Source organism: Labrus bergylta, chromosome 11 (assembly GCF_963930695.1).
Source record: "Labrus bergylta chromosome 11, fLabBer1.1, whole genome shotgun sequence".
Lineage (NCBI taxonomy): Eukaryota > Metazoa > Chordata > Actinopteri > Labriformes > Labridae > Labrus > Labrus bergylta.
The window spans coordinates 14,772,458-14,797,518 of record NC_089205.1 but is presented as its reverse complement, the minus strand read 5'-3'; the positions used below and the strand labels follow the sequence as shown (position 1 = coordinate 14,797,518).

At 38.5% G+C, this 25,061-nt stretch overlaps 1 protein-coding gene across 1 annotated transcript; it reads right to left on the bottom strand.

Moving 5' to 3' along the window:
• si:ch211-136a13.1 (HHIP-like protein 1) lies at window positions 1–21,353 on the bottom strand. Its single transcript, XM_029278475.2, has 14 exons — window positions 20,150–21,353; window positions 13,366–13,630; window positions 12,523–12,802; window positions 12,266–12,391; window positions 11,612–11,755; window positions 9,007–9,119; window positions 8,569–8,709; window positions 8,079–8,153; window positions 7,599–7,725; window positions 6,089–6,234; window positions 5,312–5,393; window positions 4,494–4,576; window positions 3,869–4,306; window positions 1–1,729 (listed from the first exon to the last, which is right to left on the bottom strand). The coding sequence occupies exons 1-14, from the start codon at window positions 20,429–20,431 to the stop codon at window positions 1,044–1,046; spliced, it is 2,988 nt and encodes a 995-aa protein (XP_029134308.1). The 5' UTR covers window positions 20,432–21,353; the 3' UTR covers window positions 1–1,043.
• Window positions 21,354–25,061: the final 3,708 nt, after the last annotated feature.

Sequence of the window (25,061 nt, the reverse complement as noted above, 5' to 3'; positions counted from 1 at the left end):
TCATTTGCAAAAAAACTTTATACATAAGGTGAGCACCCTGTGCCCTCAGATCTCTTTATATAACACTGGAAACATTTTTTTACATTCATCAGAAAGAATGCCCTGCATTTTATGTTACAAACTCTTTAGATTGTACATTTTTTTAATCTTAAAACTACATTCAAAAACAGTATTAAAATGGTATTTAAAAAAGACACTGCTGAAATGATGCAATACAAAAATACAAATATATTCTTAAAACAAAAGACTATTTTAACAGGATGTGCGTTGTTTTACAATGAATATATTTTAAGAGTGTAAACAGAACACATACAGCCAAAACATACAAAGTTAAGTTTCTCCAAGATTCACTCAGTCCATGTTAAAAGTTTTCGATAAATGATATTCATTCATATTCTTTAAAACTATTGTTTTTTTAATAACAGTTCCAGTTGCAATGTTTTTAAGATTGTTTTCTGTGTAACACACATCTACTGTGAGCAAGTGGGAAAAACAATATAATAAAGCTCTTTGTCTCAGGGAATCACATTAGGTCCATTTTTGTGTTGAGATGTCAAATTTCGACTCTAGAACATGTGATAAAAATAAAGTCTAACATGCAGATTTTCAGATATAACAAAGACACAGCAATCAATACCCCTCTGTTATATCATATACACAACTTTGCAGACAGACGGGAATCAAGACTTTGAATACCTGTGAAGTAAGTTTGGAGTGTCATTTAAAATTACAAACTAAAAAACACTATAAAAAATAGTTTGAGTATAAAAAGGGGACTGAGTGAGTTCAGGAGATGCTTTTGAGCATTGGGGGTTAAAAAATGAAAAAAGTATCCTCTATATATATATAGACATTCTTTGCCATAAGCAGTGGGAGAGGCTCAAACACATATGTAAAACATGAAAATATGAAGAATTAAGCATATCCTCAAATGTATGCAAGCTGATATTACCTATATTATGCATCTACACCTTCCTGTTTGTGATATACACCATCTTCTCCTTGACTTCCTAAACTTTGCTTTGAATTTCAATTCCTCCGTGCTAACCGCAGATCACCCCTACATCTTCCCCATGTGTGCAGTTGTGTTTCCCAACTCTGGACCTCTTGCACTCTAAGAGCGATCCCTCCCCACCCTCACACTCCACGTCATCCAACAGGATCCTGACGCTCCTGTCTGCCTCCCCCAGTGCAGCTCTTTTCATCACTGCAAATGCGGTCGTGAAGCCGAGCTGTCGGCACACTACAGTAGCTGCCTTGGTGTTGAATAGGTCGTCGCACACTGTCCCCCACTCCCCACGTATAAAGATCTCAACTCTTCCTCGATCTGATAAACCGTCAGCGCTCACCAGTCGCACAGAGCCGACCCGTAGCTTTCTTCCTCTTCCTCTCTTGTAACCGCGACCTCTATCTCTTCCTCGGGGCCTCTTAAATACCTGGTTACCCTCCCCGGCACTTTCCATCTTCACTCCAATCCACAGCCTCTCCTCCTGGGATTTAGGCAGCGATGTGTTGATTGGTGGTCTCTGAGGAGACGCCATCGGTCTCTGGCTCCAATATGGCAGCCGTGTTGTGGCCTGAGGAGTGGGCTGTAGTGTGGTTATTGGTTGGGAGGTTGTACCCTGGGGGTATTGAAGGGGTTTCCCATGTCTCCTGGTTTGAGGTGTGGTGATGATTGGGATTTGAGCAATCTTAGAGAAGGCTGCAGTCATGATGGTTGTTCGATAACCTGAGGGAGAGACAGAATCACCCTCTTTATTTGAATATATGTAGTTTAAAATATGACTAAATGTATCTCTAAAAAATATATTTTTTTCTCTTTTATACATCATTATTTTTTAAAACGTTCTATGCAAGTGTTAGATACAAAGGTTTACACAACTCTAGTATCTGTATGTTATATTCAAAGCTATGTCGGCAGCAGGTGAGCTTAGCGTAGCAAAATGCCTGAAAACAGGTGAAAACAGGAAAGAAAGCTGGCTTGGGTCTTTCCAAAGGTACCAAGACCGACCTATCGGTGCTGTATTACATTTGGCACACGACAATGTTGTAACAAATAAAAGCCAAAGTTTCAAAGTGTCCAGAAAGTCATTAGGCTAAGAAACTGTCACATAACCCTACTAAATCCACAACAGTTTTTTCAACATTTTTTAAAGATAAAAACCTGTTGGTAGTTTTTTAGAGTTTCTTATAACTGGAGTTTGTTTCCTCTGGACAGAGCCAAGCTAGCTGTTCCTAGTCTGTATGCTAAGTTAATGCTAACGGTTTTTAGCTACAGATGTTAACTGACTACAGTTATGGTAACTGAAATCTTTTGTTGTCATCTTACATGTTACAAGAGTGGCAACTCCAAGAAAATGTTCAGGAAAACAAAGAAGCATACTTCCAAACATGAAAACAGTTCTTACACTATTACACACATTTGGTCATCTGGATCGATCTCTGTTTTAAAAAGCTCTGATTTGGCTAAAAAGATCAAACAAGCAACGTTATCCTTAAGAACAGACAAGGGAAAGACATTAACACAAAGACACAAAGATGAATGTCCAAACTGGAGCTGATGCAGAACCATTTATTCAAAATAAATAACACCAAAGTGCCTGACTTAAATCAAAGTAGTGCAAATACCCAACATAAAGAAGCACCATTTATCCTGCTTTAGACTCTTGTACCAGCCAAAGAATTAAACGCAGGCAGGAGGTTAAGTTTGGGAATTAATGCCACTTCTGGCATGCCTAACTCTCCTGTACCTGAGTTTGACACAAGCTTGTGCAAAAGGCTCATCCTCACCATCCACAGTATATGATTTGTAAAAGCGAACGAGGGGGTTTGCTTTGTATCAGACATCAGAAAAGAAGCAAAAGTAGAAAAAGGAAATGTTACAGTAATTAAAAATAAAGATTCTAACAATTTGACTATAAATTATGGAATTCATACAATTAATGTCTAATTTAATTCTAAGAAGTAAGTATGATGTATTACATGCTTTCTTTGATTTTTTTTCATTTACTTTTGTAGTGCAGAGGAGGTACAAATAAAGTGCAAAACTGATTGAACACAAAAACTAAATTGCATCGATTGGCTTGCTACAAAGACAGCTTGATGTGAATTAAAACAAAAGAGAATTTATAATGATTTCAGTTGTTCTAATAAGTTGAGCTGTTTGTAAATTCTTTCTTTTCATTATCTGCTTGTATTAGACTGATTATTTGTGGCGTTTTCTTGTGCACAATTTCTGAAAAGCACTTTGTGCTCCTTGTTGAAAAGTGTTATTCAAATAAAAGTATTATTAGTATTTTGTACTTTTTTCATCATTTCTTTCTGTTTTCTTAATGCCAGAAATGTCTTGAAAAAACAAGAGCTGTAGCTCTGTTCATATTCTTCTCTCATACAGACCTAGCGTCCATATACAGTAACTTTGATCTAGCTGCCAAACCATTTAAATTATTTCATAATTTGTATTGTGTGATTTATACATATTAATTACGAGTTATTTAACAGCCTGTAGGTGATATGCGTAGCTAGGAAGCAGACAGTTATCTGTCGTTGTATCAGAGATGCCAAGTCATATTATTCACGGTAAAAGAAAATTACGCACAATCTTCAATCTGAAGATATGGCAGGAGATGAGTTGGAAAATGTCATTGTAGCTATTAGCATGTTAGCATGTAAAGCAACAATAGAGCGCAGAAGAAGAAACCGTCTGGTCTGACACTCGTGGCTTTTCCCCGCACTACGTCCTGCACTGGTCTACTGGTGGGTTCAATGGTCTTTCTAACAGTTGACTTAACGGTTGTGTACAAAGATGACTGAGTGTTTTGGTAATGGGTGGAGCTGGCTGGGTAAACAGGTGCACCAGTAGGCCTACCCGTGGGTGTGGTTCTGGCGGGGGTTGTTGCCACGGCCCTCTGGACAGTTGTTGGATTTACTGTTGTTGCTGGAGTCGTTTGTGTTGGTGTTGTTGCTTTGATAGTTGGCATTGTTGTTGCTGGTGTTGGTGTTGGTGTAGGTGTATTTCTCATTGGCTTTCTTGTTGTTGCTGGTGTTGGTGTATTTCTCATTGGCTTTCTTGTTGTCTTTGTTGTTTCAGCTGTTGGAGCTGGTGTTATTGGTGTTTTTGCTGTTGTTTTTGTTGTTGATGCTGTTGTTGGTGGTGGTGGTAGTGATGTTTTTCTTATTGTTTTTCTTGTTGGCATTGGTGGTTTTATTATTTTTATAGATGTTGATTTTCTCTTTGGGGGTGTTTTTGTTGTTGTGGTTGTTTTGGGTACAGGTGTGGTGGTGGGTTTCTTGTTCATAGTAAACTCTGAAAATTAACAGAAAGGAACAAATAAGACATCGTAATATGTGTAAGAAAATCTATACATATCTCTACACTGCATAACTTAACTCAATTTTGCAGAGCAAAACAATAATGATATCAATACACATGATTATTTTGCTTGCATTGAGTAGACAAAATGCCTAAAAGGGAAGCTAAAGACTCCCCTTACCTTCTTTTGGGTAGAAATGAATCAGTTTTCCTTTTATTTGAACAGGCAAAGGCTTGATGCTGCATTTTCCTGGTGGTGCTCGCCTGCGTGGTTAGGAAATATAAAAAAGCACATGCATGATGTAACACATTACATATTTATGGAGATTTTCTAAAAGTACTTTTTTAAATGTTTAAGTGTATTCTATAAGGTCATCATTTCTAGGCTTACTACAGCTGGACAGGTAAATTGGGGACATCATCACAGAGACATTATAACCTGTGTATTCTTTCTCAGAACAAGATAGATCTGCCATGTTACTTTGTTTGTTTTTTTGAGAAGGCCCTGGTTGAAATCATTGCTTTGTTTTAATTCAATGTCTTGATCTTTTCAAATCCTGGTCACAGTTCTTTAAAAAACAACTCTGAAGAGAGACTTATTAAAAATGTCTGTTTATGTGATGTCCTCCTATAAGATCAATGACCACTCAAAAATGCTGTTCAGTCAGCCTCTGACTTTAGAGTACTTTGGACCAAATACTGAACTGAACAGGAAGTCTACACATTGTGATGTTACAAAATAAAAGTCCATGTAGATTGGATTTGTACATGTTTTCCTCCTGAAGAAATCTATATTATTATCATTACTGAGATCAGTTTGGCCAATCCTAATCCGTTGGGAGTAATGCGATTGAAAGTAAGGGTGTACTTGACTAAAAAGACCCACATACTCTCGACCATCATAGCACTTTAACAGCCCAATCATATTTCAGAATTTTTAAGTTTTACATCAACATTTTACATCACACTTGTGAGTGATAAGTGTTGTTGAAGTGCTACCTTGAAGGGTCCACTATCTTATAAATGATTCCTGCTCTGGCTGTGGAACTCGCCTTTCCAGTGGCTAAGAAGTAAAGTTCACCTGCAGAGATGGAGAGAGTTAAGGGAGCGAGTGTGAGACAGACAGCAATATGTGAAGGGTAATGGCCAAAAAACAAAATGACATATATGAAACAGAGAGAAGAAAGAGGGGAAAGGTGAACTAAAGGTAGAAAGGGAAGAAGGAAGCTGGTATTTACAAGTTAGGATGGGGGAGAGATCAAGAAAGTCAAAGAGAGCGCCATGAATAAAGCAAAACAGGAAATAGGAGAGAGCACACATAACAAGTTACAGGATACAGCGACAGGATGTGGACTTTGCTTGAACTTTTCATCTTAAATCTTCTCCAAGACACTTTAAGAGTAAAAGAAAAGGATTATTTAAGGCCAGCGCAGCATGTGTGCAACACTCCTCCTGGTAAATCAGCAGTCTCTTTAATTCAAACCAGATTTAGAGCCAAAGAAAATTCTCTCCTGGCTGCTTTTAACTCCTTAGAAATGGGAACAGTTAAGAAGTAATTTAATACGATCAACAAGTTCACAAGATGAAAACACATTAACAAACCTTTTACACACAACTTACTTTTTGCCGAATCACCTCATTATGTATAAGTTTTCAGAATACATTATGTAGGTTATATGTCAGCTTTTCTTTTTTTTTTGTTGCTGTTTTTACTTGTCACATCCAAATGAATTTAACAATAAAGGTAAATTACACAAGCACAGGCACGGTTCTTACCTGCTTCATCCTCAGCAAAAGAGATGATGTATTTATAGTGACTGTTGATGAGTTTGGGGAACCTGCAGGTCTGGTCTCTCCCCATGCAGACCTCGTTAAACTGCCAATCCCCGGTGATTTTACTCTCCTTCAGAGACATCAGACGCCTGAAAAGAACCAAACAGCACAAAAGCTTTCACTTGCATGTATTCTTACTATAATATTGAAATCAGGCCTGTGCATGTCTAACACTCCTTATTTCTTTCTTGTTTTTCTCCAGAGTCACTTATGATTTTTCTGGATGTGCCAGTGGATTATACGATTTATAAGAAGGTTTAGCTAAACATCCAAACTTAAAAGACAAAGATTGACCCATGTAGTATTTAGGGTCAATATCTGGCTAGACCCTAACTGGGGAAAGACTCTGCACTTTTTCCCTACAAACACAAATGGTCAAATGGTAAATGGACTTGAGCTTGTATGACCCTTTCTAGTCTTCTGACTACTCAAAGTGCTTTAAAGGCCTTGACACACAAAGCAGATGGCAAAGAACCAGTGGCAACGAAGGCCTCGCGAGAACTCATGACGCCTTTGGCTAAAAAGTAGCACTTGAACACACAGCAAAGACTACAACTGCCGGCAAACCACCACATACGGTTTGCACATGCGTGAGAGGAAGTAACTCTTTATGCCAGCAGACGGCAGTAGTCTGTTGTTATGATACTAGAAGACGATTTTCACACTGCTGTCGGTCACCATCACCACTTATAATATAGGTAATTCTAATCAAGAATAATGTCTGATAAAAAGTTGAAAATGGCACTGGCGTTGTCAGTCCTGGGTCTTTTATTGGAAAAAGAAAAGAAGAGGCAGAGGCGACAAATAAGGAAAAACTGCACTAAATTGGTGAAAGCATGGATACTACAGCAGCAGGCTCAAGGGGCTTTCCTGAGCCTGTGTCAAGAGCTGGAGTAAAATGAAACCTACGAACAGCCAATCAGTGATTACTCTCAAACCGCACTGACGCAGACCGCAGATGGGTATCGATGGGTAGCAATGGAGCAGGACACACCTCAAAAACTAGGCAGGCGATCGCTCACTAACCGTCCAACTAGGACCGACAGCCGACGGTGTGTCAGGGCCTTTCCACCGCAGGTCACACCCACCCATTTATGGCAGAGGTTGCTATGTAAAGTGGCCATCAGTATGAACTAATCCTATTCATACACATCTTTTAGACGCAGAGAAAGTGCCAAGGACACACAGACATGTGTCTGCAGGAGCAGGGGATTGAACCGTCCACCAGATGACTGACTCTACCACTGAACCACATCCGTCCACATCAGTGGACCAATTCTGAACATAAGGCTACAATGCTAATTTAATTTATAGTAAAATGGCTTGGAGCAGGATGGCTTGGATTATTATTATTATTTTTTATTTTTTTTGGGGGGTGGGGTTATTGCAACTATCAATTCAAACGCAAAGTGATGGACTTCATCTTATTATTAATAAAACTTAAATTACATACCCACTCATGAAATCCCCAAATATGTAGAGTCCATTGAGGTTGGGCATCTGGCAGCCTCTGTAGATGTATCCTCCAGTCACTGACTTGCCCAACTTGTGAGGGTAGGCAAAGATGGGCAGGATGTCATCTAGACAGAGGACAATGAGTCTGTTTTACACTGTTGTCTGTCCCCATATCAAGAAGACAATACTATAACCATGAATAAGTTCACTGAAGGTAATGAATGAGGAATATGAATTAGGGGTATATGAAAGCACACCTTCACCCACAGATTAGACCATGAAATAACATGAAGAAGTTACTGTTCACAGGCTCTCACACAGTAATGCTACACCTATTCTAAAATTCTAATATCTGATGTAGAATTGTGGATAAAAAAAACTGGGAGTCAAAAGATGTGTGTCACAGCTCTTGTCACTGTCCTTTTGTGTAAATATTTGACTTTGGAAGTGAACGAACAGCCTCGAACAGTGGCCTCACCTAGCGAGGAGTTCTGACACAGTTTGCGATCGTAGCAGCTGAAGCCTTCTTTGGCCCTCCATCCATAGTTACCTCCTATAGACATGAATAGACAAAGTCAGAGTTTCTCCACAGTGAAATAGTACAATTCTTTCTAAATGGAATTGTCTCAAAATGCAGGAAACACACTGTGGGACAGCAGAAATAGTGTCTGGACTATAAACAGACACACAGATTTGCTCTACAAGCTTTAATTGGATGTTTATTTCATGCTTTTTTGGGGGGCATTTCTAACCCTTTCCCTCAGATCCATTTCAACCTAATTGTTAGGGAGATTAAACTATAGTGTGTGACTCAGCGCCTGTGTGGTCTTTTGAGTTTTACTGTATATGACATGTGGATGAGACAACAATTGCAGCTCATTTCAAACAACTTTTTTAGGATCCATAATCTAGGATCTTGAACATCGTCCTTGATAATAATGTATAATTTATGCTTAAAGTCATCATACCTTTAGAAATGATGTCCACCTCTTCATATTTGTTCTGGCCTACGTCACCACACAGCATCCTGCCTCTACCTCGGCCTGTAGCGGGGTCACCACGGTCAATGGAGCAGCGCCACATGTTGCGAACTCCATAGGCATAAATCTCTGTAAAGAAAGGAAGAAAGACGATTGAAACCTGACACAGCACGCATGCCTGCGGCTGTATACAAGAACCAAAGCCACATTTCTGGAAAGATAGCACATTTACTGTGCCTTGTTTTCCTCAGTAAGAGAATAGAGGAGAGTAAGAGTAATTGTTTGTGAGCTCTTATGTTCTATTAATTGAAATAAAGTCAAGATTAGAATTACCAATTTGTGCATTGGGTCTTAAATATTAAGTTAATCCCAACAATCACTACACAAGATCATTTAATACATGAAGAATATCTTAAATGGATTTACCCGGTCTTGAGTCTTTCTCCTCCACGAACGGGTTGTCTGGGGGAATGCTGTACGGAACGCTCTCATCATTGTCTTCAACATCAACACGCAGCACCTTGCCAAGCAGCGTTGACCTATTCGACACAGAGCTTTTGTTATTTTTTTTTTCCCAAGAGATGTTCCACCTTTACATACTCCAAAGACTCTGGCCTGACACACATGAGCTGAGTTTCCCCATTGGCTGTTGCTCTTTACAAATATATGGGAGCCAATCAATCTTACTTTATGTCTTCAGGAGGGGTTTAAAGACAATTATATTGACTATTATTGTAACAATTTGGCCTTAATTTCACTCACTGGTCATACACAGTCGAGCTGTATTCTAGGCAACTTCAAAAATGTTCTCCTTACCATCTTTGTATTTGTTTCTGCAACTTTCTGTTCTTAAACCTTCGCAATCCTCCGCTCAATCCTCGAACCGTTTTCATTTACTTATCTTCTGCAAATCAGCCTGCCACTTACAGTTATACGTTTCCACTCAACATACTATTTTTGGTAACTTTGCACTCCACTTTCACATCATTACCTGTTAAGCCATCTGAGCTAACTCCCTTAAATGTTATCCTTTTTATCCCTACCACCTACTCCACCTTTTTCTGTTTTCAACGTTTCTCCCCTGTTGATCACTTTGCACCTCTTTCCTCCCTATTCCCTTTCCCCTCTCTCCTTATTATACCCAATTTCCACTCTTCCCAATCCCACCTTTCACTCTCCACATACCAGTGTGTGGCGGTCCACAGTGTGTACACTGTCAATATTAGACTTGGCGGGGTGTTTCCTCCCTCATTCCCAGAACGGCTAATACGGCAAGTCAACAAAACCCCTCAGAGAAAGCTACAGACCAAAACTCAGACTGTCTGAATACAAGGTGTCAGCATCTTTGCTTAAGTAAACAAACAGTTCAGTTTCACTACAGCTTCTCTGCAGACTTAGAAGATGACAAGAGGAAATTTCATTTGGATATTTATACAACAGGCACATGTATTTTGGTCTGTTACCAACTTCCAAGTATTTGTCTAGTCCAGAATTCAATTATAGCTTTTTTTAACTGTGTGACAACCTAAGAATGTTTTGCAATGTAAAATGCAAATGAGTTATAAGACTTGCATTCGATGCATTTTAACCCTTTGGCTGTATTTAACATTTCAGTCGCTGTGGGTTGATCAAAAGATAATGAATAGTGATAGTTGCACACACTCTCTAGCTAGGTGATCTTCATGACAGTGAAATGAATAGCATCAATACCTTTTAAGAGCACAAATATATAAAAAGAAACACACACATTGCTTCGAGACACATCAAGACTATATCCAATGTAAATCAGATTAGTTATAATATAAAGGTCTTATGGTGTAAGAGTGAGTAATGTCTATTAATGATGGTGGTTTAAAAAAAAAAAAAGAGGCAAATAATGCTCTGAAGTCCCTTTTAATGAATCCCCCTTTTATAAACTATGTTTGCACTGCTCCTGGCATAAACACATCATGCCACCTCTTGTTAACTTAAAAAACTTAATTACTCTCATGCTGGGTTTGTTATTTCATTTCAAATGTCTCCAGACTGAGAAGAGCAGGCCCCTCTGTGGCTGCTTAATTCAGCTTTAAACTTTGAAACGATACCGGTCAAAAGCCCATTAATGTGTGCTGTTAAAAGATAATGCAGGGATACTCTACACACAGTCTGACATTTCTGCATCATTTCTTTAAATGATAATTCTATCATCAGACATTTCTGTCACTCCTTATCACAGCTAATTGTAATCTGCTTCTGCAACAATCTCACATAGTTACAGTTAATGTAACTACACAGGGCCCGTCAAATGGTGTTCAACACTCCTCATTTCAAAGTAGACATAACTGAAGTCTTCTCTTTAAACTTGGAAACTTCATCATTGCAATTTTCTAAAAGTGCTCAGCAGGGCCTGGCATGTCTCAAAGATAAAAGAACTTTATGATGATTGGTGTTGTCAGATGACTAATTTGCATTATACAAGCAGGTTCTCAGGCCAGGAAGATCCTCAGTTTATGTGAAATCAACCATTGGAAAGTAGCCATTACTCAGAGAGCTATAATTCATCAGCTGTGATTGAGCAACCTTTAAGTCTTTACAGTGTTGAAATGTGTCTTCACCTTCATTTTTATTCCTTTTCATTTGACTTAATTTAAATGGAATTTAATTAACAGGAACTCGTTTTTTTGCCAGTTCGAGCCGGTTCTCACTACTTAATGTTTACCTAGAATACTTTTTGAAGTCAAGGTAACTTCTTTAATTTCACATGTTTCAATTGAACAACCTCCAAAAGCAAACACTTATCTTAAATTACATATCATGCTGGAGTTTTGCAAGGCACTGGAATATTTTAAATGATTATGCGTCAATCTTATTCCCAGACTCACGTCATAGCTGAACTGTTTATCTACAGGTTGTCTGTTGTGGCATGGAAACACATTCCCTAACAACAACACAGCTCCACTGCAGGAGCTTTAAGGTAAGGTGTTAGCAAATACAACAATCAACATGATGATGCGGCTCCTTCAGGCACATATATTTGTTAAATCATACTAACTTGTTCTGTGCATTGCCAAACTTTCCAAATGGATCCCCAGCTCGTCCACCATCACCAATGAAGATGTACAGATACCCGTCATGGCCGAACAGAAGTTGTCCTCCATTGTGATTGGATGCTGGCTCTGTCACCTCAAGAATGGTTCTATACAGTGAACCAGGATGCACATTAGTTTAACGACTTACATAACTTGTATCTAACACTCATGCATGTGCAGTCTGAGGGCTCTATATGTGGTCATCAGATCACTAATGTGTGGAAGGAACAGCGAGATAGAGACAGGTAACTTTCTGAAGCAGCATTTAGCTGTTCGCTTCCATTCATTAGCTTCACGACACTTCCTGGTTCCTAATCACAGGTCACATAGCTAACCAATCAGAGGCTAAGAGGATTTAGCTCAAAGTAGACTCAAGAAATACAGTTAAAAATATGTTTCAGATAATTAAACACATCAATATTTAAATACTGTTTAAATATTTTTTTTTTTTCATTTACACAAACTTAATTTAATTAATTTCCCTTCTAAACCTTACATGCTGATAGATGCCACAGAGATCTCCATGAACAACGCAACATACAAAACGTGCTTCTTTACTGGCCTTCAAGTATTGTTTCTGTGTTTAACTAGTGTTCCTCAGACTGTGAACGCCTCACCTCTCAGAGGAGTGGTCAAGTTGGTTGTCGTCATGTGGTAACAGTGTGAACTCACTGATACGTATCCTTTCCTCTTTCTTTACAGACACAGAGTAGTATACATAGGCCTTTCTGACCACAGTGAACCTAAACAGAGGGTAAAGGCAAACTTTACACAAACACATCATGACATTTTCTACAAAAAAAGACTTAAAACATGAGCTCAAGTGTTTTATCATAGCCCATACTGATAACTATTATTGTTGAGAAAGTAAAACCTCGGGTGTAGGGCTATGCAGAGGAATCCTCTCTCGTCTCCAGCCCACGGCGACGTAAGCACAGCTCGAGTGAGGTTGAGGAAAGGACGGTCGATCCTGGAGCCGTTAGCCAGATACACCCAAACGTAACCCAGCTGCTCGGCCACAAAGAAGCGGTGAGTTCCATCATCTGCGTGGATCATGGCCACAGGGTTTCGGAGCCCATTTGCAACCTCCTGCAAACATAACTCAAGACATCCTGTTGGATCTTCACTCACAAAGCCGAGGTTAGCGTTCAGCTCTATAAACAGAGAAGAGGAGACAAGAGATGAGCAAGAAAACCAGGAATACATGGTAATGATGTGTCATCATAAAGAGAGGCTTTGTTTTATTGTGGCATTCATTGTGGTGGCAAATCCAGATGGAATCTTTGCATGGGGTTTAACTGAACATTGAGGAAAAGGTGCACCAAATGCAAAAGACCAATATCAAGAAGAGCATTAAGAATTCAATATTTTGCATCAGCAGATCATGATCATCTGCCTGCACTTAAACTTGCGTGACTGTGATATAAACACAGGAACTATTTGCTTTGCTGCAAAATAAGCCAGCCAAAAATTATGCTTTCAACGAACAGCAAACCCAGTGTGCCTTCTGAGGAGTGGCAAAGCCTGGCAATAAATCATAATTAGACTTGGTAGTTAAGGCAAATAAAATGTGTATTTAAAAACCTGTGTGTTCATGTCGGTAGTTTATGTACATCAGGAGTAATAAAGAAGTTTATACGATTAGATTTTCCTCAAACCAAGCTCGCTTTTTGATCAGACATGTCTGAGTTTTCATTGATGTGTGTTTCTTTATTACCTGTATTGGTCAGTACATTAGGATAGCAGTACTGTTTGTCCTTCAGCTCCAGAAAGTCACAGAACCTCCTGCTGTCTTCTTCTATGGTTGCAGTCAGGTTTGCAAACTGCTGCGGGCCCCCAAAGTCCTCCAGGAGGAGACTGAGCGTGTAGCGACACTGGTTCCAATACTCAGAGCAGTAATCAGGACACAGTCCAGGCAGCATCCGCATATGTGTGTTAGCATCTTCAGCGTCATACAGGTGGGCAGAGTATGGGGAACACTCCTGCAAAGAGATAAATATCCTAATCACTGAAACATTCATTATTCAATCTGTGTACTTGAGGGATGTTTCTGGTTTCATATGGATCTTTAAGAGTAAGAGTAGGAGAGTAAAGGACGTCTACAGATCACATCAGTATCGTAGTTATTCTGCCTCACCGCCTAACTATGACTGGTCAGGCCTGGGTCACAGGCTGTCTGAGTGCATCCTGATATAAATGGATCCCAGAAAGGTCCAGTCAGTTATTAAGTCACAACCACACTGTCCACACCCAGAATGACAAGCTGCAGGCACAGAAAAAAACACGACACCCCAACCAACGTGTGGCCGACTGGTGCGCCTTCACTCAGTGCCAGATTAACTTCACCAATCATCACCAGGAAACAAAAAACCAAAGCATCAAAATATCACTTACTTACTCATAAAATCTCTATTAAATGTAATCTACTGCAGATTATAGTGAGCTTTATTTTCTTTATATAAGAAAGTGTTTTGTTGACCTTTGTTCTTCTAAATAAAGGTTTTAAGCAAAAACTGACCGCAAAAAAAAGTTAAATTACTCAGCACACACATCAAACAACTTAGACAGACTCTTAGTCATATTCACAGAGTTGCAGGCCTTTAAACCTTATGTGCCATTGTCTCTCAATTCCTAGAGACGGATAAATGTGTTTCAAATTTTTGTTGTTTCACAGACTAAAAATGCACTTCTTAAATAATGTCAAAATGGACAAAAGTCGTTTTTTCATTTATTTTCATGATGTTGTCAAACACCTGCAATTACAAGAAATGTTACTCTCTCTCTGAGTTACAATATATAATTCGAATAAGAATTTATTATAAGAAAGAAAAAAACATTGAGCCATGATAGAAAGTTCAAGAATGCAAACAAAACTATGAATGCATAGTTAAGTTACAGACTTAACTTTTACATTTTTACACTCAAACTCTGTCTAGCACTGCATTTGTGTGCATTTATGTGTGTACGCCACACTCAAAAATCTCCATACACAACAACATTAATAGTTACATTTATAAAGAAAAAAGGTAGCAATGGGTGACTATCGTAGACTGCAAATATTAATGGTACAAAGCCTGAGTGACGTCAGCTATCTGTTACGGCAGGGGGCTCTGGAGGCTCATCGGCAGCAGCCGCCATGCTGGAAATCCTGTCTCAGCCTAACTTTCAGTCAACCTAAAAACAGCTAAAAGCTGGAGCTGAGGCAGGTTTTAAGCCTCGTCGTGCCCACCTGTCAATAATGTCAGCTACACGCCTAACAATGGATAACACGTATCTTTCATAAAATCAAAACGTGGTTGTCTGTGCACACTCAGAGGTCCATTTTCTTTTAAATAGTATCAATAGTCCTACATTAAGATTTAACATTTCAGTGTTCAATTTTCTCTGAGAATTAAGCTCAAATGTGCCTTTGAATCTCACTTATTTCCTAGATGTTCATTTTATTTAAATGTATTTTCCTGGAGATCCTTGATTTCCCATATCCATGGCAAATACTCTAGAGCCTGTTTGACACCTCAGCTATTTGGTCCGGAATCCATGAAAAATAAGTTTAATACTGTTAGGAGAAAACATTGTTTGGGGTTTTAAGTTCCAGGCTTTTTAAATGTTTTTCCTCATGCAACTTCAGATGTGTTACCTCGATGGACCCCTTAAACTAGAACATAAGTTATAACAGTGAATTTTTGTTATGTGACATGAAAGTAAAAGTGCGTTGTTGGAAAGAGATCAGAGACTTCTTGTTAAATATCTTTAGTTGAAAACAAAAGATGTTTTCAGTGTGAGCTGCCATTGATGAAGGAACTTCCTGAAGCAAACTGGGTTGCAGAGCAGATGGAAGACTCACTGAGTAGACTTATAACACTTGTAACAGTCTTTAAAGCTCCTGTGAGGAGTTTTTATCTGACAATGAAACATACATAAGATCAACAAGAAGTTATTTAAATGCTTGTAGCTATAGCACCTGGTCAGGGTCAGATGAGGTGACTATATTAGCATTCTGCCAAAACAGCCTTGGTTTATATTTTTGATGTGAAAAAAAAATCATAGCGTGGAATAGGTTTTTACATCAGAAAACACAAATAATGCATGCATAGAACATTATCAGCATTGATATAAGATGTATTGTTTTATCCAGGGCAAGTGAGTGAACGCTCCTCATAGTAGGACACTGTATTTATCGTCAGAGTCATGCCGGTGTTTCAGATGAAATAGCATATCCTGGAAGTAAGTAAAAGGGGAAAGTAAAGAGTGCATTGTTTGGTCTTCAGCGTCTATAGTAAAATAAAAATATATTGTATTCTGAGACATTCTCTTCTTTCGGCGCCTGCTATGATAGGTTAGGATAAATACATGTAACTACTAACAGCTGTTCCCTGACAATGCAGCCACTTCAAACTGCTATAATTTGGTGTTTTTGCTAGACAGTTTAGAATAGAATAAAATTAAAACTTCAGCAGGATATGAAAGCTTTTTTTCCCCATGTGCTGTGTTTTCCTGACTTCTTGTGCTGTATACAGTAAGGCCCACATGGTGTTTTAATATGTAACAGAGAGAAGAAGAGTCATGGCAAGCAGATGGATGGCAAATAAGTTAATTGGAAACTTGACTGGACCCCAGAATAAAAGAGTGAAAATAAATGATGGAGGGTAAACGTGCAACATTTCAGATGCTGATATTTGGAAGTTTAAAAATCCACAACATTTTTGCTGCTGGTAGAGCAAACATGCAGAAACATTACTAGAGGGCCTAAAGGTGCTTAACAATGACAGAGGGAAGCGATTCAGTTTTCTTTTGTCCCAATAATTGCTCTAAAATGGTTCTCAAGGCTTTTTTAAATTCAAATTTAATCAATGCAATGCAGACAGAGCCTGAGCACTGACTTCAGCTTTAACACACACTATGATGGCAAGTAACAAAATACATATGTGCAAGGAGAACTCTCACTGTTTTACCTACAAAAAATTAATATGGAGCCATGATAGAAAGTTCAAGAATGCAAACAAAACTACATGGATTCATAAAGTTACATACTTAACTTTTACATTTTTACACTCAAACTGTGTATAGCACTGCATTTCTGTGCATTTCTGTGTGTACGCCATGCTCAAAAATCTCCATACACAACAACATTAATAGTTACATTTATAAAGGAAAAATGTAGTAATGGGACCTAGGGGACCACCCTGGGATTCCCAACCCAAGGATTGTACTAAATTATTCCTAAGTTCAGGATTGATTTACTGTTATTTTTTTCTTTTACACAAATATGGGTTCTTTCAGTTCCTATGATTTTCAAAAGAGGATTCTTTTTTTTAGAGAAAAGGTGATTGCAATGTTGGACAGGAAGAACTTGTATTGAAATGGATGAAAGTGGACTAGCCAACATTGCCAATGCACACTGGAGCAATATCAATATTTTCAGCACTGGTCCTGTTAGATCTTAGGGTTGCTAAGTAAGTTTAAATCATATCAGAATTATCTCGGTTTTTACATGTTAATGTTAAGTCATATTTGCACATCAAAGTTAGCAACCAGGTTCCACAAGGTATGATACTTGGACCAATTCTTTTAAGCTTACATCTAGGTCACTTCATGAGGAAACACACCATTAACTTCCAACGTACGCAGACGACACTCAATTCTACTTATCATTGAAGCCAGGTGAAACTCATCAGCTATTTAAACCAAAAGTACACCTTTAGGACATTAAGGCCTGAATGATCAGAAATGTTTTGCTTCTTATGCAGAAAGGCCCATACACCTCAGAGACATACATTATTTTATAATGGTCTGAATCTAGAATATAATTTTAAAACCTTCTTTTCACCCACAAAAGTCTTAATAGGCAGACCATATCTTAAAGAGCTCATAGTACCCCTTTACCTCAATAGAACATTGTGCTCCCCGAGGGCAACTTTTAACTTAAGTAAAGTACGTGTACACGTACTTTATGAATCTGGGATTACTCTGTAACCAAGCAGCACCATACAATTAAACTTTTAACTCAATAATTCTTCCCACTGTGTGTTTCGTTTGTGTTGATATATCTGTATTTAGTTTGTCTTCTTTTTTATATCCCCTTAGTCCCCTCTTGCTTTTTGTCTACTATCTCTCTGCAGAAACATGATATACCCTGTACCCGAAGCCAGAGGAGGAAATGGTGGTTTGTTTAGTCAGTTAAGCTAAAAATCTCCCTCCTGTCTCCCTGACACATATCTATTCACACTTAATTTCCCCTCTGTCTGTCTTTCTCTCCCTCCATCAGCCTGTCTCTCTCTGTTTCTCTTTTCACTGTCTCCTTAATACCAAAGCCAGGAAGCTCCTGCAGTGCAGCTTGAACAGAGGCCTACAGTGTGGAGCGTTTACCCAGGATCAGAACCAATGGGGTAACATGAGCGTCTCCAGGGCATCTTTTGCTAAAAAAAAAAAAAGAAACCTGGGAGCTTAAAATATAAGTTTCAAGTGGCTCCAAAAAGTGGATCCAAAAAGAAATCTGAACAAAGGGTCTATAAAAAGTATTCAAAGCACCAGCAGGCACACAGCCAACAGTGTTGGGGTCATCCCATTGGACAAAAGACAGAAATAAAAAAAATGGAAAGCTTGAAATCATTACTTCCATGTACCTCTAAGTTAATATTTGACATGCAAATATAAAGTATGCCTGCAATATTCTGCAAACAATTCCAACCTTGTTATTTAAATGAGCTCATTGGTTGAAAGAATGTCTGCATGCAATCTTATGTAGAAGGCCCTTTCTAAGCTTTATATATTTACTTTGTTTTGAACTCCAGCTCAAACTATCCCCTAAACTAAACTGTTGTAAATCGTATGTGCGCTGCTGCACTGTCATTACTCTCAGGACGCAGCCTGCTCTGCTTGGAAAGAACCACAGCGGGCTATAATTACCATAATGATTGAAACCTATATTTTACAAGTCAGTGGATTTGTCAGTGTCCTAAGATAGTTTGTGATGCATTCAAGTGCAATGAAGACTTTCACTAACTTCTTTCAACTACCCAAATATTGTTGGTCTTGGCTTCTGCAAAATTAAGATTCTTATCCAAAGGTTTATGAGCCTTGACAAAATTGTGCTACACCTCACTTAAATACTGCACATGGTTAGTGTCATTGCTGCAAAGTCAGCATTTAATTATGCGATCAGTATGTGGGACCGGCCTCAAGCCTCATTCTGCCAATTGTCGAGAGTTTGGTTACGCCTGGAATCCGCCTAAGATTAGCCAGCTCTAAAAGTACACCAAAAAGCAGTGACACTGAAATAGAAACACTCATTAAATTAAATAACCATTAACTTTTTTTCCTTTTAAGTAGATTTCTAAAAGCGTTGTCAGGCTTATTTAGTTTTCCTTGTTGCATTCAAAGGAAAGTAAAAACTGGAAATGTGGGAGCAAATGTAAATTTCAACACAATCAGTTTACTGTACTTGTGAGTTTTTACTTTTTTAACAAACTGAGTTTGTATGCTCACCATTTTTTTGTCTGTCACTGATATTTCTGTAGAATCAAGGTTAATGTAGTTTTTAACTGTGGGTAATCTTATGATGACGTGAATTGTTTTTTTAATGGAAATTACCAAAAAAAAAATGAAAAGGACAGTTAAATGTGCTATTGAGTTTTTTTTGCATCCATTTGTACTCATTCACCTTCAGGGTATGGAGTCCAGCTTACTCATGCCTATGTCTGTGTCTTAATAGAAAAAACTAAGCTTTTTGGAATCTGGAGAAGACAAAACAATGTTGATTCATACGGATTACATTAACAAAATAAAATAAACCAAGCCGTTGTTTAACCTGTTCGACACAATACCTTAGTTTTGGAGACATTTTGTTACCCAGTATTGGTCATTTTATGTTTTTTATTCAAGACCACAGTCAATGCAGTCCATTATTGTTTGTGTTTAGCTTTACAAAGTCCAATTACAAGCTTACCCATCAAATCACACAGGTCCACCAGTAAACCTGTGGTTCAGCTCTCCAAGCATGAGTAAAACGCTGTCTAACAGATGTCAACACCCCCACGTAGCCATTTAACCACATGTTTTGTTGGTTAGTGCTCTTTGGAGAGATCAGCTTTCACTGACAAACCAAACCACAGCTTCTTTAGCAGTGAGAGGGAAAATTGTACCTTCAGATTGGTAAAGTTAATTGAATCATTATTAGCTAGCTGACAAAATAAGCGGGAGAGGAAGAAATGGCTCAAATTATGAAACATGGCAAACACTTTGTCAGCCACATGTTCAACTTTTATTCCTGACATATTTGGAACAACTTTATCTGTGACAGCAGTCACTCATTGAAAAAGTTTCATTCATATTCCTCATAAAAAAAAATTCTATTGCTTATTTCTTTGAACTTTAGCGGGTCACAGGTGCTCATTTTCAGTACAATAGCATACAACTGCAATTGACACAAAATATAACTTCTTTCATATATGGATTTACAGTAAATTACACAAATTATGAGAACAATAGAATGTTTTTCTTACTTGGCAGAGGATGCTGCGTAAGTACTTGCCACAGGTCATGTAGCCTGAATGGTCAAAGTTTGCCATGATGTTGTAAAATCTGACTGATATTTCCCCATCTTTCTCCAGATCACAGCATCCAAACTTTGAATATTCTTTACAGAAGACCAGTGGCTGTCGGGGCTCAAACGGAGGCTTGTAGTCCAAACACTGCGGGTGACAGCACCCCTGCCAGGCCTGGAGGAGCAACAGCAGGACGAGGGGAAGGAGGTGAGGAAAGTGATCACAGGTCACTAGGGTCATGGTGTAATGTCTGTCTTACAGTTCTGGATATTTTTGCTCTTGATCCAACAATGCAAATGTCAGTTGGATCAGTTTCAGAATTTAAATTGAGCGTTGGAGAAAAGTTTTGTAGTTTTGAATGCCCTCATTTGTCTCAAAGGGAACCGTGTGTCAAACACACTGACTCGGCATCACACCTGGCTGCAAGTTAGTTGAAGATCTACAAAGCTCTTAGAATTGCTCTGGTTTAATTTATCTACACTTGCATTTGAAATTGCCCTTTTGAGGTGTGTTAATGAGGTCAAATCAGGTGAAACTAATCCAGATCCAGTGAACTCTCTTGATGGTGAGGAGATTTAAAGTGCAGCCGTCAACGTAGTGTGTCAGACCCAATGTCCCAAAGTCCTGAGAGGTTCAGTCTGTCTCACTTAACAAAAGCTTCTTTGAATCACAAGTTGTTGAATGGATACAGTTGCTGAAACTGGATGTCCATCACAAGATAAGTTCTCAAAAATTAGTTCTCATCTAGAAACGTATTCTTAAAAAAGCAGTCCCATTGATGAGAGGTAGTCCAGATTCTTAGAAAGACAAATGAAATCCAAGAACTTGAGAAATAGAGAGCCAAAAGAGCCACCACTTGCTGAAGTTTCTGCTAAATATTTACTTCCAGTTTGAAGTCAGTGGCAGAGCCTCGCTGTGTTTGCTCTGGACATGTGCTCACTTGCTGCAGCAGACACTAGCCATACATGCAATGCAGACCGCAGGAGAGAGTGGGAGAGAGAGGTTCTTTCATTCAGACACAGAGCCACGCTGCAGCCTCGACTTAGATCCCTCCCTTCTTCCTTGCTTCTTTCCTCCCACTCCTCTCTCCTCCTGTCTTCGTTGTCATTTGCTCTTTCACTCTCCTACATGCATTCTTTCCCAAAGCATGCGGTCCATATTGCCCTGAAGTTGCAACTTTCCACCTCTCCTCCCCCCCTCAGATCTCCTCCCCTCTTCAGCATTCCCAGACCTCCTCCTCTCCGTCTCTGCCTCTTCCAGACAAACTCACTACCTCTGGTGTGTGTGTTTGCGTGTGTGTGTGTGTGGGTGTGTGTGTGTGTGTGTGGTCAGATGAATCAGAACGTGTGCTGGAAGTAGAGACTTATGGAGTCTCCAGGCACAAATCCAAATTTTATGTCAAAGAGTCAGCCGACATTTATATTTTATTAACATAGCATCAAAGCAACAGGGAAATTTGATTTTCTTAAGGAGGCAAAAATCTACATTTTTAATATCAACAGTGAATCAAATGAGTTTCAGGATCTTTGAGCTCCTGTTTCGAACCACAACTTTACTGTTTTAGTGTGCTTTAACTGCTCTCTTTGCCATGACAGGATGTTTTTTTTTTTTTAGCAAAACGTCTCTTGATGGATGATAAAGCTGCCATAGCACCTCATATTTTATCTAGGAGTTAGTGGAGAACGAAACAGACACAAAAAGAACTAGAATGATATACTTACATTGAAGTGCTGGACAGAAGGAAAACTGAAAAAGTCTTCTGCCAGTAATATCCTCAGAATATGTTGAAAATGCCACTGTTTTCTTGTAAATATGCTAGATCCCCCCAATAAGGTGAATGTATGTCAGTGTTGTGTTTCAGCTGAATTTAGCTATCTCTGAATGAAAATAATCTGTTATTGCAGGTTCAAAGAAGCACACACAAATATTATGAGTTCAGAGAAAGTAGAGACAATCAAATGGCTGATTGGTTTGATAGATAACTTCAATTTATTTTTGGTTGGCTCTGTTACTTTGGAGGCAAATTTTTAGAAACCATTGGGTGTGTGGATGTAAATAAAATCTGTCAAATTTGTACGTTGTTGTAAGAAAGTAAAAGAAAAAGAGAGAGATTTCAACCGGAAATTGAATCTGTTGGGAAAAAAAATCAGTCTGAGTGTATTTTAGACTGCAGGACAATAAGTGTGTGTGTGTGTGTGTGTGTGTGTGTGTGTGTGTGTGTGTGTGTGTGTGTGTGTGTGTGTGTGTGTGTGTGTATAGACATACCGTTACCATCTGTATCTCATTATTGCCCCCCCACACACACACACACACACACACCCCATCCCCCACCTCTCAGATCAGAGTGACTCCCATTTGGCCGTCTCTCTGTCAGACAGTTTATCACCCTGCACTCTCAGATAGAAACATAGTCTACCCCACATTAAATAGATGACATATGACATGCACTTTATCATGTTATGCAACTTAATTGTTATTCACAGTTAAAATAATGAATGTGGCAAAGTATTAATTATTTAATTATTTTTCATATAAACCCTACCCTATTCTAAAAGTTTAAATGATCACACACACACACTTTATTTATCACAGGGTTTTTTTTCAAACTATCGTCAGAAAACACACTTTAGATCATTTTCTTATAACGCTGAGTTCACTTGAGGTGTTTTCAGAAAGTATCCATTTAACTCTTTGTAATGGATTCCTCATTTCAATAATTGATTTTTTTGGTGCTTTAATAAAAGTTACTAATTAGAAGAAGTGGTACTACAAAAAGCCACCACAGTTAACAGAAATGTTAAAATAGTGAACTATACAATATTACTTCCCTGGATCAGAGTAGTGTGGGTTTATTACAACAGGCTTCGGTATGACAAGCCAGATGACTGTCTATTGATGTGTTGTCTGTTTTTCATTTTCCAAAATATTTTCAGACATTTAGCCTTTATGTTTGTTTACTTGGGTAAACAAACATAACAGAGAGGTATGAAGCACTAAAAAGGTCAAATCTGCTGAGACATGATCAGACCTGTGCCGCATCAGTTTTTAACAAACCAATTCTGCAGGCTGTGTTTAAAGTCAGCTTGTAAGAATCTGACTAATCTTTAAAATGACTAAAGGACTAAGTGAGTGAGTCATTCCTTACTGGAAAAAACAGAGAACACACACACACACACACACACACACACACACACACACACACACACACACACACACACATGATATGTGCTCAACCATGAGAAGTTGTAACTCAAAATCCACACCTGCACACACTTAAAGTACATGTACCCATTTTATGGTCATAGCATACTGTCAAGTTCAGTCATCTGGTAACATCCTCCAATCTCAGTCATCTGGAAAATCAACTAATTCAAGTAATTTATTTTCATTTTTCAATTAAATAGTTAGTTGTGTATCTTTATGTCTATGGTGATACATTTGCTGAAATATGCTCATGTGAGTGATGTTTGCAAAGTGTAGGGGATGATTATATTTCAGAATATGTTTTTCTTACAATATATACGATACTGAATTACATACAAGCTTATTATTTCATGATAAAGATTCTAAAAAGGCATGTTTGATGCTCTGTTCATCCTTTTACTCGTAAAAACTGGCTGAAAATAACTCAGGACTTCTCAAGAGGTGAGAGAGTGGGAGAGAAGTGACTGCTGAGGTAAAACTAAAGAGCAATTTTGCCAAAAACAACTTTGATTGAGAGGGCCAAGATCACGTCATTATTTCACTCTGCCCTTTTTACACCATATATAGACATCTCAGAGTCTGACTAGTAGACTACTCAATAAAAAGAGTGTGTGTGTGTGTGTGCGTGTGTGTGTGTGTGTGTGTGTGAGAAAAACAATAGGAAAGATATTTATAGGGCATACATCTCAAGAGACTTTCTGTGACCATCAGAGTCTAAATATCATTGAAAGTGCATTAAACACAATGTTTAATGATAATATAATGTTACTTAATTGTTACATGACTAATTAAATTAGCTATAATAAAGGATCATTAGTCCACTAATGTCATTTTTTGCACTGGCAGCGCCCATTTATACAAAACCAATGCCGTTCCGCGTTTTAGCTTTAGCATCCTAAGTGCAAACACGCCCTTGGCATCAGCTGTTTTTTCCCTCCAAGTTGAAAATAGTTCAACTTTTGGACCGTCAATGCCACTTGTACCTCTCTGACCAATCAAAATAAAACACGTTTGTGCATGTTTTTCAGCCTGTGTGTGTGTGTGTAGCATGTCTCAACAACAGAGTGTACAATTGAATTTCCCCTCAAGGGATCAATAAAGGATATCTTATTCAGAATTTTCTTCTTAAAAAGAGAGTGAAGTCAAGTTCCCCATGGGTTTGTTGTTCTGAGCTATGTGTCCACACTGATGGGAAGGCACTTCCTTCAGTGTTTTTTTGATCCACTTTGAGGGTTAAATATGTTTCATAATGTTTGGATTTGGCTTGAATCCCCCCAGTCCAACCCATGGGCTGTATAATGGACGGCGTCTTTTCTGTTGAACCGCTTGAGGTAAGAAAATCGTCTTGATGGGCACTCACTTTGCGAATTTGCAACCAGAGTCGTCATAGTATGTGACGTAGGGCATGATTGAGTTTTGAAAAAAAAACACACCAAATCAATTAAGATACGAAAACAAAGGGTGCGATGTTCTTTAAATTGCCTTTTGAAAAAAGCAATGTCCTTGCAGTTCCCTTATAGCTGTAAGTCTAATCTAATTGGTTTTATTTGGCTTTAAATGAAACATGTCAGCTGGAGGTTTGTTCACTATTGTTGCCCTAAAATGTGGAAGACAGACATTTAAATGATATCTTCAAGGATTGGCTTCTCGTCTGACACCTGGTTTA